Source organism: Archocentrus centrarchus, chromosome 13 (assembly GCF_007364275.1).
Source record: "Archocentrus centrarchus isolate MPI-CPG fArcCen1 chromosome 13, fArcCen1, whole genome shotgun sequence".
Lineage (NCBI taxonomy): Eukaryota > Metazoa > Chordata > Actinopteri > Cichliformes > Cichlidae > Archocentrus > Archocentrus centrarchus.
Genome location: NC_044358.1, coordinates 15,690,663 through 15,706,910, shown reverse-complemented (window position 1 = coordinate 15,706,910; position 16,248 = coordinate 15,690,663). Strand labels below are relative to the sequence as shown.

Genomic DNA, 16,248 nt, shown 5'->3' with positions numbered 1-16,248 from the left:
AATAGGTGGACAAATAAACTTCATCTTAACAGCACCGGATAACGACCGGCTCCACGGCACTAACAAAATTAGACATCGTTACGTTTTTTAAAAAACGTTTCTCTTTGCTTTCTTGTAATTTGGGATTCGTGATGAATTACCCGAATACGCATGCGCACTACGTCTTGTAAGCGATGGCGACATTCCTGTTTTTTATGTGAGGAACAGGGTTGGATGGAAAGTTATCTCGATAAAACCGAGCGTTAGGACAGACATTATCGATATTGTGCATCGTCACAGTCGCTCGCTAGCTACTTCGGTCGTTTTAAGGTGTTGTTAACGCGAGCCAGCGTTGTTCATGAGAGGACAGCATACTATCTTGCTAACTGTTAGCTAGGGTAGCTTACGCTACTATGTCACACTTTGCCTTCTCTTGTGTTTGTCTGGGTAGCTAGCAAATTATCAGCCTGAAGGTTCTGCAGAAAGTTGCTGGTCATCCAAGCTTGCTGACGTTGAACATTTCGGGGAAGAGCTGCATAAGACTCATCAGTGTGCATCGGCTTTCTGAGCGAGACTGCTGCTGTGCCAACTGACTGGGTGAGTAACGTTAGCTGCGCTTTTGGTAATAACTCTTGTTTTGCTACAGCGAGCAGCATATTGACGCTATCATTTTAAGGAAGTCGGAATAACCTGGAAGGTTACTGTTTGCCAGAACGCTGGTTACAGCCAGACTGCAGTTGGATAACTAATAGATATGATATAACGCTAAGCATACACACCTGTAGCCTGAGTAAACAGGATGGGATGCGAGGTAATTAACCTTGTTAAGGGAGCTAAAAGATAAATAAATAAAAAGCAGTTTTTCTGAATATATTTAGTGCTAAAACTGTATGATAGAGGAAAAATATATATATATATGAGGAGCTCGTGTTTGTAGCTTGCAGGGCTAGTAACGTTAAGTAAGTGAGCAACGACAAGGCGTCAAATACGGATGGCCAGCTGTTACCCAGTGTGCAGGTTTCTGGTACCAGTATTTCTCCGGGTGTTACTTAGACATACGCATTACTGTTGGGCCAATACTAGAAAATGACCTGCTATTAAACACTACTATTACTATTACTGCTATTTTGGGTGGCTGATAATTAAACTGCGAATGTGTTTTCTTGTTTTCTCCAAAACTGCAACTGAAAAACAGCTGCTGTGTCCTCAGTCAAATGCTCTGCGGCCACAAACAAATGTGAGGCACAATCAGGGTAACAACAGTTGTAACATCTGTTATATGTTGATATTTCGATACAGATTTTGTGCAATGCAGCTATAACAGGAGGTACAGAGTTTCTTCCTGATTATCTGACACTTTCATAGGTAAAGGGTTTTTTTTTTTTTGGGGGGGGGGGGGGGGGGGGGGGGTGAGAAAGAGGACCATCTACAGCTGCTCATATTTTAGTGCAGTTACTGCATCTATCTAATAATCACAATGTTCCACTTACCACAATCAAATTTGGAAAACGAATGATGAACTTTCAAATAATCTTTTCCCATATGAGGGGAAAAAATGACACTTTACTACTATAATGACACTGCATAAAAGGTGGGTGGTCAGAGGAAATGCAAAGAAGTGACTGTCATTAGGGATTTCCCTTTTGTTACGTCTCATTTTACTGACCTCCAGGTAGCTATGTCAGTGTGGTTTTGGCAAGTAACTTACAACTAGAACAAAATTATAGGGCATTCTGCCAGCTGATTGCAGTGATTGACTGGGAGGCCTCGGGAGCACAGAAGTCTACCATTCATCTAAAACCAAGTAATACAAAAATTGATCTCATGGCAGTCTCTCATGTCTGTAGAAATGGCTCTGCAGGCCTAGTTCACTGACCATCACACTGTAAACTGACTTTGTTTTTTAAGCCTAAGGAGGGGAGGGGCTAAAGCTAACAGATAAGCCAGATCACTGTGAGGTTTAGGCACGCATGCGCCGGGGTGTAATTAAGTTCAAGGACACATGTTCCATTTCTCTCATGGTCTTCTGTTGCTTTTCACTGAAATTTTGTTAGCCATGTAATGAGTGCATACAACTTTGATATATTAGTTCTGTGCCACTGGAGGGATAGAAACTTTCAAAGGTCTGACTTTATTATGCATTTTCTCTGCATTTATTGATTGCTAGAATTTAGTAATTAATATGACTCAGTGGTCAGCTTTTATTTATTTATATGTTTTATATTTATGTTAGGGTTTGTGACTATAGTTAGCAGTGTGATGGTTTAGAAAGGGTCTTTTTTTGAAAGAACAGATTGTTTTTCTCTACGTAATCATTTCCAATTTCTTTTCCCCTTCTCTAACTCACTGTGCAAACACTTTACAGCCCTGCTCTTATTTGAATGTTGATATCTGTCACGTAATAACTCATGCCCAATAGATTATGCCACTGTCTTCTCACTTTGTGATACAAATTATTTTTAATCCAATCGTAGGATCACTGGGTTATGAGTAAGCACAAACGGACTTCTCTTGTTTTCCTATTGATTATGCCTCTTTCCTCGTTGCTCTCTTTTCTTACATTGTTATTTAACTTCTGGGGAAAAGTGACACATCACATGGAACCACTCTTTAGTATCACTTTGCATGCAAACTTGGTTTGCCACCTCAGAACATACTACCTACTACTTAGTGTAGTACAGATATACTGCTTTTGCGTATATCTTGTCTCGTTGTTTGGCATTTGATAATGGTAAATGATAAATGGACTGCTATATGTCAGGCTTCTCCACTTACTGAGCACTCAGGCTGCTTTTATGGTGCATTTACAGACCAAACACATGCAGTTGTCCTACTCATAAATTTGGTCACACTGGAAACCCACAAATATTTAGTGGCACAGCACAATGCATATTTTCATCCAAGTCTGAAATATTTTAACTTGTGCGAATGAGGACTTGGGTTTGCTTGTGTCAACTGGATCAAATTTGTGTAAATTCACCTCATTATGTAGACCTGCATTTATCTATTCACGCACACATTCATACTAAGGACGTTCCTGACACCGAATTCAATGGTTATTAAACAAGAGGGGGGAAAATCTGACCAGTTGACTAGTTTAAAGTAATTAAATATTCAGTAAACAGCAGAATTGAGCTGATTGAAATGGACAGGGTCAAATATTGGTCATACAAATATGCATTTAAGAGCCATTTGAAATTGCTACCATTAGCAGTGCTAACACCAACAGCCTTCCTTTATTGCAGACTAGCGACCACACGCCTGTGCAGATAGTGGTTACGAGTGGTTTTACATTACCAGTCAAAAGTTTGAAACTTTTGTATGTCAGTTTACACTGACAGCACATACAGCTGCTCATTTTGTACACTAAACTAGAAGCATGCAGCTGTCATCTGTGTACTTTCACCTTTCTTGTTTACAACTTCCACTCAGAGAGAAAGAGGCACAAACATCTTAGAATGAGTAGTTCTAAGCTGTAATTGTCATTGTACATTAATAAAAGCATAATTCAATTCTTTAACTGACTAATATTTCTGGTACAGGCTAGTAAGGGTAGCTAACATTTAAACGTCACAGCTGTAATTTATACAGCTCCTTTGGCCTTTGCACTTTAAGCATTCTCACGCTGATACACTGGGAGGCAATTTGGTGCTCAGTATCTTGACCAAAGACACTTGAACATGTATACTAGAGGAGGTGGGGATTGAACCACCGACCTTGTATATACAGTGTCAATGTGAAGCATTGAACACATACTAATCAGGAGGAGTAAACAACAAATACTCTCACAGAAGGTCAAGTTGGAGTTTCCAAAGACTTTTACCTGCACGTCACTTTTTTATTCTACATTTAGTCTTGACTTTAGACTTGTTTTATTGCCACCCTAAACTCAAACTTTCAGAAAAATATCTTTCAGTGGAGTTTATGCTAGTGGAAATGTAGTCCACCGTGATTGTAGTCCACCATACCTTAGGACATCATCTGTCTGTTATTGCACAGCTCTCATACCCAAATACAATTTACAGCTTTTTTTCTTTTTTTAGTTTCTATTGTTGAGCATGACCCTGTTACCTTACAGAAAACCATGCAAACCATTGACTTCATTTAAAAATGCATGTAGGGAGTTGTGATATCACCAATTGTTTTGTATTAGAGCTGATCTGAAGTCCAGTTGTCCAGGACCTTAGAAATGAGGAAGAATGAGGAGTACACTTTTTTTCTTAAACACTCTGGAAACATGTCCCGTGACCTCACACCAAATCAGGCATGAGCTTACTGAAAACACAGTGAGCTAACATTAGCAAATTTATGCACATAACAGATCAGGTAATCGAGCTGCCGCAATAAACTTGCCAAGATATTACAGGCAGCATCTTGTTTCTTCTTGACTACAAACACATGAGAACTGTGTGTCTGTAGAAGAATCACAGCTTTCATCAAAAGCCCCAAAAGTCAGAATCAGTGGTGCTTTGGAGCTCAAGAGAGCAGCAGGTAAGCAAGCTGTCAGTCATGATTGTCAGTCAGTGGCCCACATGCAGACATCAGAGCCTTTTGTATGCCCTCAGATCATATGAACAGAGCAATTACTTCCAAAATGATCACCAACACACTTATCAGAGCACCCAGATGTAATAATTGAAATCATAAGAACTCATTAAAAATATTATTTATTTTTGTATTTCTTGGCAAACTACTGCTCTTTGAATATTATTCATTTGGAGCTGGCATCTAACAACAGTCATTGTCATTGCAAGGCATTCATCATCCTCATCTATAGTTGCTACACTTTTGCTACACATTTTTGACGTTGTAGCCAGCATGACTTAGCCACTGTGCCAGTTAGAACTTCCACATTCATCAGATGATGATCTTCCCATAACTCTGATCAGATTTGATTAGTTTGGTTTAATAGCAATCTTTAAATGCTGTATTATAATTTAGTTTGATCTGATTCCTGGATGTGGGGACCCAGAAGGAGGTAAGCCTTAGTCATACATGCTTGCTACTGTTTCTTCTGAGAAAGTTACTAATGCGCATTTTCTGCAAGCTCAAAATTGTGAAGCATCCTGGAACGTCATAGAGGAAGCTTGAAAAGCCCCACCCCCACCCCATGTGACTCTAAACAGCTTTCTTTGAACGAATGGGATGCCATTTTCAATTTTGTGTTCAGTTTGTCTTAATGTATCCATGCTTTGTATTTGGTACAGTGTACTGACATTCATATCCACATCACTTAAATTAGCCAACCTTTCATCAGTCATCCTATTAAGTTGCTTAAATTTTATAGCCAGAAGCAGTAAGTACCCCATAATGTTGCATCACTACTACATTATACAGAATGCTTGCGTTGGGTGGAGTATTATGGCTTTCATGGTAGTCAACATAATGCATCATGTTTTTAACTTCTATTAAAAAAAGAAATGCTTATAAATGTAGGTAAAGGTGCACTCAGTGCGTACAGACAGAGAGGAGAAAGAAGCTGCAGCCTGCAGAAGTTATAGGTAAATGTATTTATCAGCACAGGTCGAATCACTCCCGAGACTCAACATTTTGACGTCACAAACCTTTTTGGTACATTTCCATTGATCACTGTGTCTTTGTTGCAGCAGTACCTCTTCAGTGGTGTGAATGAGGGAGACATGGCAGACCACACGACACCTCTGGAGTCTGGCCAGCTTCTCAGCCCTGAACTCCCAATCCTGACCTCACCACCACCCCCAGCCATGGTCAATGGGGAGGGCCCCCAGCAGGTACACTCATTTTTTTTTCCCACTATTAGTCACACTTGCTGCCTTAAGTGTGTTGTGCCCAAGTTAACGCCTGACAAATCTGCTTTGGGATTACAGTTGAGGGAATTTGTTAGAAATGGTGCTTCTAATAGTTTATCTGATGCTGGATTTTAGGTGCTCAGGTGTAGAACTTCTGTGGGTTTGACCCCACATGGGGGAAAAATGGGTCTAATTACACGTGTTGTTTCTTTGTGCTTGTTAGAAATATTTGTGTTATTCTGTAAGGACTGTTTTGCAGAGTCAGAGATATTGATCCCATTGATTGCACTACATAAATGAACTCCATCAGTGAAATTGAGGAATTTTCGCTGGTGCACTTAAAGCACTTCTACTCCAGCAGTAATGCTCGAGGCAGTGACATAGTGTATTGTTTGGCCAGCGGCTTGTGTTTCAGGCAATATTAAATCCAAAAAGTGTTCGAGACCCTACATTTGGAGTTGTTTAATGTGACTGACTGTGTTATATTTGCTATAAACTGATTTTTTTTGTTGTTGTAGAGAAAAACTGTTATCAGATGAACTTAGATCTTCCTCTTGTGAGCTGTGATTTGTTTGGAGGTTTTGTTTCAGATGCTAAATAAACTATGCAGTTATAGTTCTTACTCAGCTCAGTACTGAAACAACCAAAATGGGTTTTGCTGCCCTCACTTCATTTGCTCATTGAACATATTTCCCATGCAACAGGTGCCACTTCTCTCTCAGTTTTGATAGCAGTTTTGCTATATATGTACAGGAAATAGATTGACACCCCGCCTCTACGCCCTCCAAAAAAACCCCCAAAAATCATCTCTTGTCATCATCAGAGTGAGACTGAGCGGTCCTGACAAGCCTCAGCGATATCCCTGTCATTTTGATGGTCACCAGTCCAATTTGTTTAAGTTTCTGCGATTTCCTGGGAGATAGCATGAAACCCGCAGTGATATCTTTTAGTCACTTCCTCAGTCTTATGCAGTTTGTCCTGATAAGACTTGCTAATATTAGCACTGCCCTTACACACATGCCTTTCCTGCCATTGCTGTCATTTTCCACAGTGGAAAAAACCCTCACCTGAATCAGGCTTTGTTCAAACGGAGATCAAATTTTGCTTGTGGTGTTCGGCTGTGAGACCGCTGTCCTCAGGGAATTCGGTTACATTGCCGCCTCCCACAAAGACCTTACACGATTGCCTGAACATGCCCTGTGTCAATGTTTAAACTGTTTTGAAAGGTAAGGGAATAAAATGCTGCTGTTTCTTCTTGGCCTACATCATTACACCCCCTGCTAAGATCAATTTAAGACTGCATATTCGTGATCGTTTTAAGTAACTTGCATATGAATCACAAATATCTGTGGATGGGCAATATGACCAAAAATTTGTAAAAAAAAAAAAAAAAAAAACTCACAGAGCCTTGTCAGATGTACATAAAACATTAATTTAAAAATTAAATAAAACAAATACAATATGATGATCATTTCCTGTTCACACACACCAGTGATGACAGAACTGCTATGTAAGGTGTGGTCTGCAGTGGGGACCAGCCTGGGAGCGTGTAGCAAGGCGAGGGATTGAACAACTAAAATCTGCTACTATAAACAAAAAATGCTGTTTTCTAATGATTGAAGACCTTATGTTTGGGCAGCACAGTATTGCAGTGGTTAGCACTGTCACTGCACAGCAATGAGGCTGGGTTTGTACCTCCTAGTCAGCCAGAGCCTGTCTGTCTGGATTTTGCATATCCTCCTTGTACCTATGGAGTACCCGTGGGTTTACATTCGGTACTCTAGTTTACTCCACAGTCCTAAGCCAATGCATGCTGGGTTGGTGATTATAAGTTGTTTATAAGTATGAATGTTAGAGTTTGTGGTTGTCTGCCCCTTGGTAAACCCAAGGTGGGTAGGTGGTTAGAAAGATGGATGGATAGAGCTGTTGTGTTACACACATTTAAACCAAAATATCAAATGTGGACTTTTTCTGCCTTGTAAGATTTAAAGATTACTTATCTTTGTTACAAATGATATTGGAATGAATGGCTTTAGATTTGGTCTCTTTATCAGACAAGCATGCTGCTTTTTCCTTTTTAATAACAAGCTATTTACCCTGCTATTTTCTTTTTATGGACAGAAATGGAACTCGTATGATAACTGCGAGTTACTTTTTTTAAAAAACATAATAAAAGTGAAATTTGGGTTGTGGATGAGCATCAACTAACAGCAAAAAAAAAATAACAATTTTAAGTATTAAGAACACAATGCTAAAAGTGGGGTTTCCACAAGGTAACCCTTTTGGGCCACATCCATTATGTATGTGTTTTTCAATGAAAGGATGACAAAACTGGATATTATGCAGCACATTTTCAAGGTCAGTCTGTTCCATCCATATCTGTCAGTTTAAGCAGTGCTGTATGGGTGCATGTCCTTGAAAATTGAGTGGCTTATTACATACCTAAGTAAGCAGTTGGGTGGGGTGTGCAGGTTTCCTGCTGGTCATGTTCTCCTTAAGGAAGCCTAATAAAGAACAGAGAAGTCTGGCTTATGGTGTTGCAGTGGCGCTTTCTTTTTTTTTTTTTTTTTTTTTTTTACGAGTAGACAGTGTAACGCTGGAGCTCAGAAGCACAGCAACCAGTTGCAATTTGTTCTGTTTTTTTTTTTAATATATCTATTCAACTTTTACATCAATGTCCTCATACAAGTTAATTTGTCTGCACGCCCACCTTGAGTGTCTGGGATTTTATTACATTCATGGGGTTTTTCTGGCACCTGGAGTAGGGGCGGTGACTTTGTATCTGACCTTATGTGACCTAATATTTGCATTTTCCAGTTATTTCTGACCATATGATAAACATTTAAAGTTCTATTTTTTATTTTTATCATTTTTGTGTGGGTGGTTTTACTTTAGGGCTGCCTAAAACCTCTTTGGTAGAGACCAAGAATGTCTGTAATTATGAAAAACTCTGAGTAACTTCCTTTTTTTTTTTTTTAACGTCTGAATAACTTTTATGCCTACAAATGAGGGACCTTTTATTTAAAAAAATTTTTTTTTTATTACCTTGTGCAAATGACACGTGGCACAAGAAGTTTGTGACCGATTTTGTGTCGTCAGAGTCTCGCCACATCCCGCCTGCGAAATTGAGCTGGAAGCAATACTGGCATTTTGCATTATTTGACGTAGGGGTTATCACTTGTCGTTGTTTGAGTGATGCTGTAAATCCAATGCGTGTGGTGTTGTGTATGATGAGGTGCATAAATATCATGACAGCTGCAGAGTGAGGAGCAGGAACCACTGGAGGGGTCTGGGCCCTGACAGAATGAGGCAGGACTGCAGTGACAGTGAAGAGGATTCACAGCGATGGCTGACCCCGCTATTTCTGACCTTTTAGTTAGAGAAGCTGCAAGGACACTTCAGTCTTTGTTCTTGTTTTTTTTTTTTTTTTTTTTTAATTATTATTCCAGTCTTGGCTTGGTATTAACGCTCTATTGGACCAATTATTCTGAGTCACAGAGGAAGCTGTAGTCTGGAGGTCATTACCTGAGATGATTCTATTTAAGAGATGACTTTGGCTACAGTGTGATTCACTGCTTCTTTCCATTTAAGCTCTCCTCCCCCTTTTCGTTTTTTTCTGCTGGTTTGTAGCTAAATTGGTAACAGATGAATCAGTCTGTTTCTGTCAATGTTTAAACCTAGCTAATGGCTTATGTACTTAGCTGTTGGCTGTGCTGATGGATATGTATATTTTCTTTTTTTTTTTTTTTTCTTCTTGCTTGTTACTCTTTTGTATCAGACCTGCCATTTAACGTTTCTGCGTTCTTTGTGCTTGTGTTTTTATGTTCTTCTGTTTTGATGGATTTTAGGTCTGTGTTTGTGACCTAACAGATTGTAGGGAATTAGTATCACTCCTTGGTACCGACTTCTTGCTGTGAAGTTTCTGTTAGGAACCCCCGCCAAGGATTCATCCAGCCTTTTGGGAAATGTATATAATAACTACTTATTTCAAGACAAAGTAGCACATTTGAGAGATGGCTTAGAAAGAACACTGAATGAAGAAACTGCTTTCACTCTGTGCAGATGCAGTCTTGTCGGGTTTACATTTTTCAACATAAGATGAGCTCTAAAAATGAAAAACCCGCTCTGTTCACGTATAACACTCAGCATTAGATGGTAAATACATAAACTGAAGAGGTGGCATGGCCATGAGTCTGTGGTCTGCTGGCGGCTACATGTCATGCGTGGGCTACTGTTACTGTGGGATAGTGAGACCTCACTCCCAATTCTGCTGTCTCTAGTGTCGGCCTTGTGTGCTATTGCCAGACACAGGAGACAGGGCCTTGGATATGTGCCTCTCATAAGTTGCCAGAGGGCTTGAGATGTTGTGACAAAAATGCAACCCACTCTGCTTGTCTCCTGGTCAGCCACTGAATCATCTGTGAAGATGGAGGTGAGCCCACTATTTGTCAACTATTGTGAGGGGGTGGACAGTGCGTGACTCAGCAGTGTTTAGGACACTTTCCACCAAGCCAATAAGATAAAACACACCATCACTGCTGCACCAATGTTCAGAACAGACACAAGTACTAGTGAAGCACTGGTACGGTATTTCTGAGCTGATTACAAATATCCATTTATCAGTACAGATGATTCAGATTTTTTTTTTTTTTTATGCATAGAATAATTACCATGTGGTGTACTAACTGTTGCAGGAATGACAGTTTTTTTGGTCATAGTATAAAAGACATACCTAACATGAACTCAGTTGCCATCTTGGCATTCTGAAACCAGATATGAGAAGTCATTAGCCAAAAGTAAGATAAGTTAAAAAGCACAACCACTAAGCTCCTGTTTTTGGTGGTGTTGCAATCTCATTTAACGACTTGTTAGCAAATGCCTTCTCTTTCCTTCTCTAAAACTTTTAAAACTTTACAGATTGGGTATTTTAGAACTCATTTTGCACCATCAAATTGACAAACATGTAGGCTAGAAAAACAATAGTGTGACTTCATATCCTTGGATTAAATCACGTTATGGCCCTGTTAACCCTTTAACGCCGGGCCATCGCTGCTGATACACCTGTTACCTGCCTCTAACAGCCTTTAACACCAAGCATATCGCCGCTGAGACGTCTGATCAAATGTACTTTGAATTACCGTGATTATGCGACCGTTTGTCCTATTGGAAAAATTCAAACAAGTTTTGAAAGCTGAGAAATTGCAATTCACACCCAACATAGAATTATTACGGTAACTGTTGCTGGAAGTCCGCAAACAGGGGGATATTTGAAATGCGTTCGCTGAAGACATTTTCGGTGTTAAAGCTCGGTGGCTGACAGACCTGTGGCATCATTCATCTTCCATCTGCTGCTAATGTAAAGAGACTCACTGCTTGACAGTTACTGCTGGTTGGGAGCTGGTTTTCACTTCACTGTGTGCAAGCATTCACCTAATTTTAAGATGCACAGACTTTGCTTTCTTAGACATTAGCATTTATTTAGGTATGTTTTTAATAATTTGCTGTTAACATAACTTAAAAACATTGCTGTGGTTTAAGAGAGCACGGGTTGACTGCAGGCAGAGAGGTTGCAGACATCTGCAACTTTTGGTTCTGCTTGTTTAACAGGTTTTTGTTTAATTGCTCTTTTCTAGTGCTCGGCTTTCTTGAACTTATGGAGGATGAGCATATTTGATAGGCTTCATTCTCCACTGTGGCGTCTACTCAGAAGTCTCTGCTCTGTGTGAGGAGCTTTGCCACGCCCCCATACAAACATGCAGTCACACCTGACACATTACTTTAAAATATGTATTATGATCCTTTAGAGAGCAGCTAGCAGGTTAGCAGGCTCAGTGAATAAATGTGTAGAAAGAAGTGGGGCTGGGCGATATTTTAATAAATATCGATATATTTTCATACGCGATGTAAGATGAGACAATATCGTTTATATCAATATATGTCACGTTACAATCATACTTGTAGATCCACCAGTTCACCTGTCTCTTCTTCCAGTTTGTCTCTGCACAGCTTCACACTGCCCCGTCTGCTCCCTCACCGCTTCACCCGTAAATCAGAAAGAAAAACAATGCTCGGTTATTTAGAGATGGTTTGGATTCAAAGTGTCAGATGAGCAGCAGAATAATGTATTCTGTAGAGAGTGCCGCAAACAAGTCCCGAGAAAAGGTTCAGCACTAATCTTTTCCACTATGCATACTGATGCTGATGCTAATGCTAATGGTCGTGTTGCTAGCTAACTGTTACAATAACAGCTGAAGTCCTCAGCCAGGCACAGCTGGCTAGAACTCTGCTGACTGAAGGCTGCAAGTTTGTTCATTCAGTCTGTTTACATGTTTTGTTATTTGTACAGGAGTACACACAGGAGGAAGCACTTTGGTGAAGTCTACTTCACTGCAGACTTTTAAAGAATAAGTCAGCCTTTTGCTGTTCTTGCTCTGTATCGTTTCTGTTTACATTTTAATAGCACAGCTGTGAGGTTTTTTTTTTTATAGAGGAAAAAAGCATTAATTTATTTGAGGAGCATTATCATCATGTACATCTACAGCTGAATGTTAATAAAAGTGTCTGGGTAGCTTTGACTCAGAAGTGCAGTTTTGTTTATAACTTTGGGGAAGAAAAAATATCGAGAAAGATGAAAAATATATATCGTATATCACCATTCAGCTAAAAAATATCAATATCATTTTTGGTCCATATTGCCCAGCCCTAGAAAGAAGTAATAATTAGATTTTGTCTAAATTTGGGGGATGTCGTCACATGAGGGAGTGCAGCCAAGCTAAGTCACTGGCCTCATTCAGAAATATGGAGACGAAATACTGGTGATGTGATATGATTATATTGTGCTCTTTATTTGTGTAGTAAGACATTTTTTTTAGGTTATTTAACAGAAAAAAATCTTTGTACTCATAAATATACATTGATTAGAGTGTAATTACATCTTCCAACAATGCATTCTCATAAATTTGGAATTAATCCATTAAAAATACATAGGAGCAGGCACTGGTTTGTGGAGCTGCCATTTTCCCCAGCCATCTTGAATACAGTGGCTGAAATGAACATCGCCGTTCTGCCTTATCACATTTTATGTATGTGGCTAGAGACCAGCAGCATAAAACAGTAGTACACCTCTCTCCTCCCCCACCACTGCTCTCTTCTCCCTCATTTCCATCACACCCGCTTACTCCTCACCTCAAGCCTCATCTCCTGAACTGAAGTCAAGGCTCAAACACATGAAAATATGCATAAACAAGTTTATTTATTCCCAGTATTGTCACAATTACTTATTGTCAGCAGATTAGATATGTAGCCCTCTCATCTCCAGACAGTTTTCAGTTTTAAGTGTCTTGAGACAGCAGTTTATAAACTTATATTTAAAAAATATAAAACGTTTAAATCTATCAGGGTTTCTAAGGTAGCTTTATTTAAACTGTAATATAAAATGTTTTTTTAAAAAAAGGGGGGGAGGGGTTAATATCTAGCTTGTTACAAGTTGTATTTTATTCTGAATCACATGATTAGTATGCTGCATCTTAAACTGCTTGGCAAAATGGTTGGAAGGAGGGAAATCTAGAAGAAAACATGGATCATGGAAAAGAAAAACACATAAATTTTAATGTGGCCATAACTGTGAACCTACCTGGACTTTTGATCAACCAAACGGTGACGGGGCTAGAAAGATGTCAGCCGGGAAGCAGACGTTCAATCCAAGGGCTGTTTTGATGGTAGAACAAAGTGCCTTCACTTTAATGAGAGATTGCTTTGGAAGGACTACACTCAGTACAGCACTTAACAAGTGTAGGCTATGTGGTGCAGGAGCCAGATGGAAAGTGCTTCAGAATAGCAAAAAAAAAAAAAAGTGGCGGTATGCCTGAAGTTACAGCACTTCATGTGAAATTTTCAAAAGTTGTGAAAGGAGCAAATAAATGAGTTCAGCACAAGTGGAGATCATGGCTGCAGGTTACTTAGCTAACACCAGCTCCACAGTGAAACATGGTGGTGGCAGCATGGTGGGGATTTTCATATATATATCGGTAATAAAGACCAGAGCCTCTTGAATATCACCGTGCTATTGTCATCATTTTTATTTACAGAGATGCACTGATTGTCTGGTGCATCTCTGTAAATAAAAAAAACTCGTCAAATATATTTCAGCAAATATATTTCTTCCATGAAACAAAAAGTAGCATGTACTAGACCAGGGGTGGGAAAACTTTTTTGGCTCTGGGGCCACATCAACTTTTTGAAATTTGACAGACAGGCATGGCCAGCACCAGATGCATGCATATCAAACATAAACATAAAAAAGCATTAGAGAGTTAATGCTTACGTTTACTTTTAGTGTGAGCAGTGTTGTTTTTGCCAGTGCGTTGAAGTCTGGTGTTAGTTTTGTTGTAGTAGTTCTCAGAATCCTCGCCATCAGTTATAATTATGATATGATTTGATTTGGGCAATTCTGTACCAATCTTGAGCGGGCCGGTTTAAAAAGACCAACGGCCGGGTGTGGCCCACAGGCCGTAGTTTGCCCACCCCTATACTAGACTGTAAATGTATTGGGCTTCTCCATAACACTAACACAGTAACCAAGAACTTACCTGCATTGCATTATTGTTTTGTTTTTAACACCCCCCCTAAACGGAGGCAAAGTCATATAATTTATGTATCATTTATAGCGCTATAATCAGGGCTAACGGTGGGCCGGGCTGAGGGCCAATGTACCTAAGTTGTGCTTGCGGTACTTCAGCATTTAGCTAGCACTACAGAAGAGGAGCGAGCATAAAGGGAGTAACATGCGGCGGGTAATTTTAAATGCAACGTTTCTAAATGCTCAACAAATATCAGCACAAAAAGTGTGTGCAGTTTGTCACACACTGTGTCTGCTAGCTAAAAGAACAGCTGCTGTATTTCCAGGGAGAGCAAAGAATGAGAGGCGGTAACTTCACTCAGATGGAAAAAGATGTAAGAAAGAGGAAGAAGAGAGCAGCAGCAGGTCAGCTGATCACAGCCTGCACACCAACATCATTTACTGCAGCTCACAATAGAAAGTTGTGATTCTTCTCGCCATGCAGAGCCACTACGGCTAATTTTAGGGTTCCTCCACCTTCTGAATCCCACTGTAACCCCTGAGTAGGGATGGCACGATACCACTTTTTTATGTCCGATACCGATACCGATATTTTACATTTAGATATCGGCCGATACCGATATAAATCCGATATTTAAAATTGATCCAGGCATTTAAAAACATAAATAATAAAAATTAAAAAAAAGAAGTAGTCAACAGTCTCTCACACAACAAAATCAAAGTCTTTTAGTTGTCCCACATACAAGACTAAGGAACAGGGCAGGCAGAGCTTTTTAGGCAGTGGCACCAAAGCTCTGGAACTGTTTACCACTCCAGCTCCATTTACCTGACTCTGTGGCATCATTTAAAAAATAGTTGAAAACTTTTCTGTTTAACCAGACTTTCTGGTCTTTGACTTTTTTATTCTTTTTTTTTTTAATATGGTAATGTTATGTTTTTAACATAGTGTTTTCTGGGGGTGGGGGGTGATATTGTGTTTTGATTATTGTACAGTGCTTTTCTGTCTGTGAAAAACGCTATATAAATAAACTTTACTTACTTACAACAATAACTATCACCTGAATCCTGTTGCTTCTGTGTGAGAAGGTGATGCTTATGGCATGTTGCAAATTTCATTAGGGCTGCAACTATCGATTATTTTAGCAATGGTGTATTCTATTTATATTGATTACCCAAGTAACTGGATAAGAACTACTTTTTTTCATATTAACAGTTCATCTGCATATTTTAACTTCCGCACTGCAGTTTTTCCCTGTGTGAAACAAACAGGGTGGATGGAGCAGCTACAAAGTTCTCTTTTCTTCACTTACTGATCAGGTGGTTGATGAAGGACCTCCAGCTGTTTCCCAGTAAAGGTTTATGGAGGTTACAGGGACGAAAAGGCTTCTTTTGGACACTAGAAAAACATTTCCTTCTGCTCCATCTGAGCTCGCCGGCTCCGCCTCTTTCTGCTTGTGCAGACAGACTGCACGTAAATCAGCTGACTGCTGCTGTTGTGTCATCAGTGTTCACGTGAAAAACTAGGGGCTGCGTGAGTGCAATCTTGTAATGCTTTATATTTACAAGCATTCTCCTAAATACGTTTCTACTGCAGGTTTATATTTAGTCACTAATCAGGGATTAAAGTATCAAAAATATTTTGACGGGGAAGGGGTTCTTCCTGTACCGGATGGTCACTAGTGCTAATAGCTGCGCTCGCTAGCAGTATGTCCAGGAGCTGACTTAGAGAAAAAAATAGCTGATTCTCAGCACAGCGAGCACAACACTCAAACGAGGCAGAGAGCGGTGGAGGCGGAAAAACATGTCAGCGATGATCGCTCAGTGTCAAAGGGAATCCGTCGCAGCGACGGAGGATCTGAGGGGGTTGTTTTCTAACTCAGGATCCCCCACTCCATTCCAGTAGGTGGTGGTAATGCAGCTCTA

The 16,248-nt window shown here is 39.8% G+C and overlaps 1 protein-coding gene across 3 annotated transcripts in view; it reads left to right on the top strand.

The window, feature by feature from the left end:
* Positions 1–3: 3 nt before the first annotated feature.
* Positions 4–16,248, top strand: part of fndc3a (fibronectin type III domain containing 3A) — a 51,833-nt gene continuing 35,588 nt past the window's right edge. The window contains exons 1-2 of one of the 3 annotated variants that reach the window (XM_030745200.1): positions 4–576; positions 5,586–5,729. In XM_030745200.1, the coding sequence (XP_030601060.1) occupies positions 5,619–5,729 (111 nt within the window). In that variant the 5' untranslated portion in view covers positions 4–576; positions 5,586–5,618. The remainder of the gene's footprint in view (positions 577–5,585; positions 5,730–16,248) is intronic. The other 2 variants (XM_030745199.1, XM_030745201.1) reach the window with 2 other exon arrangements.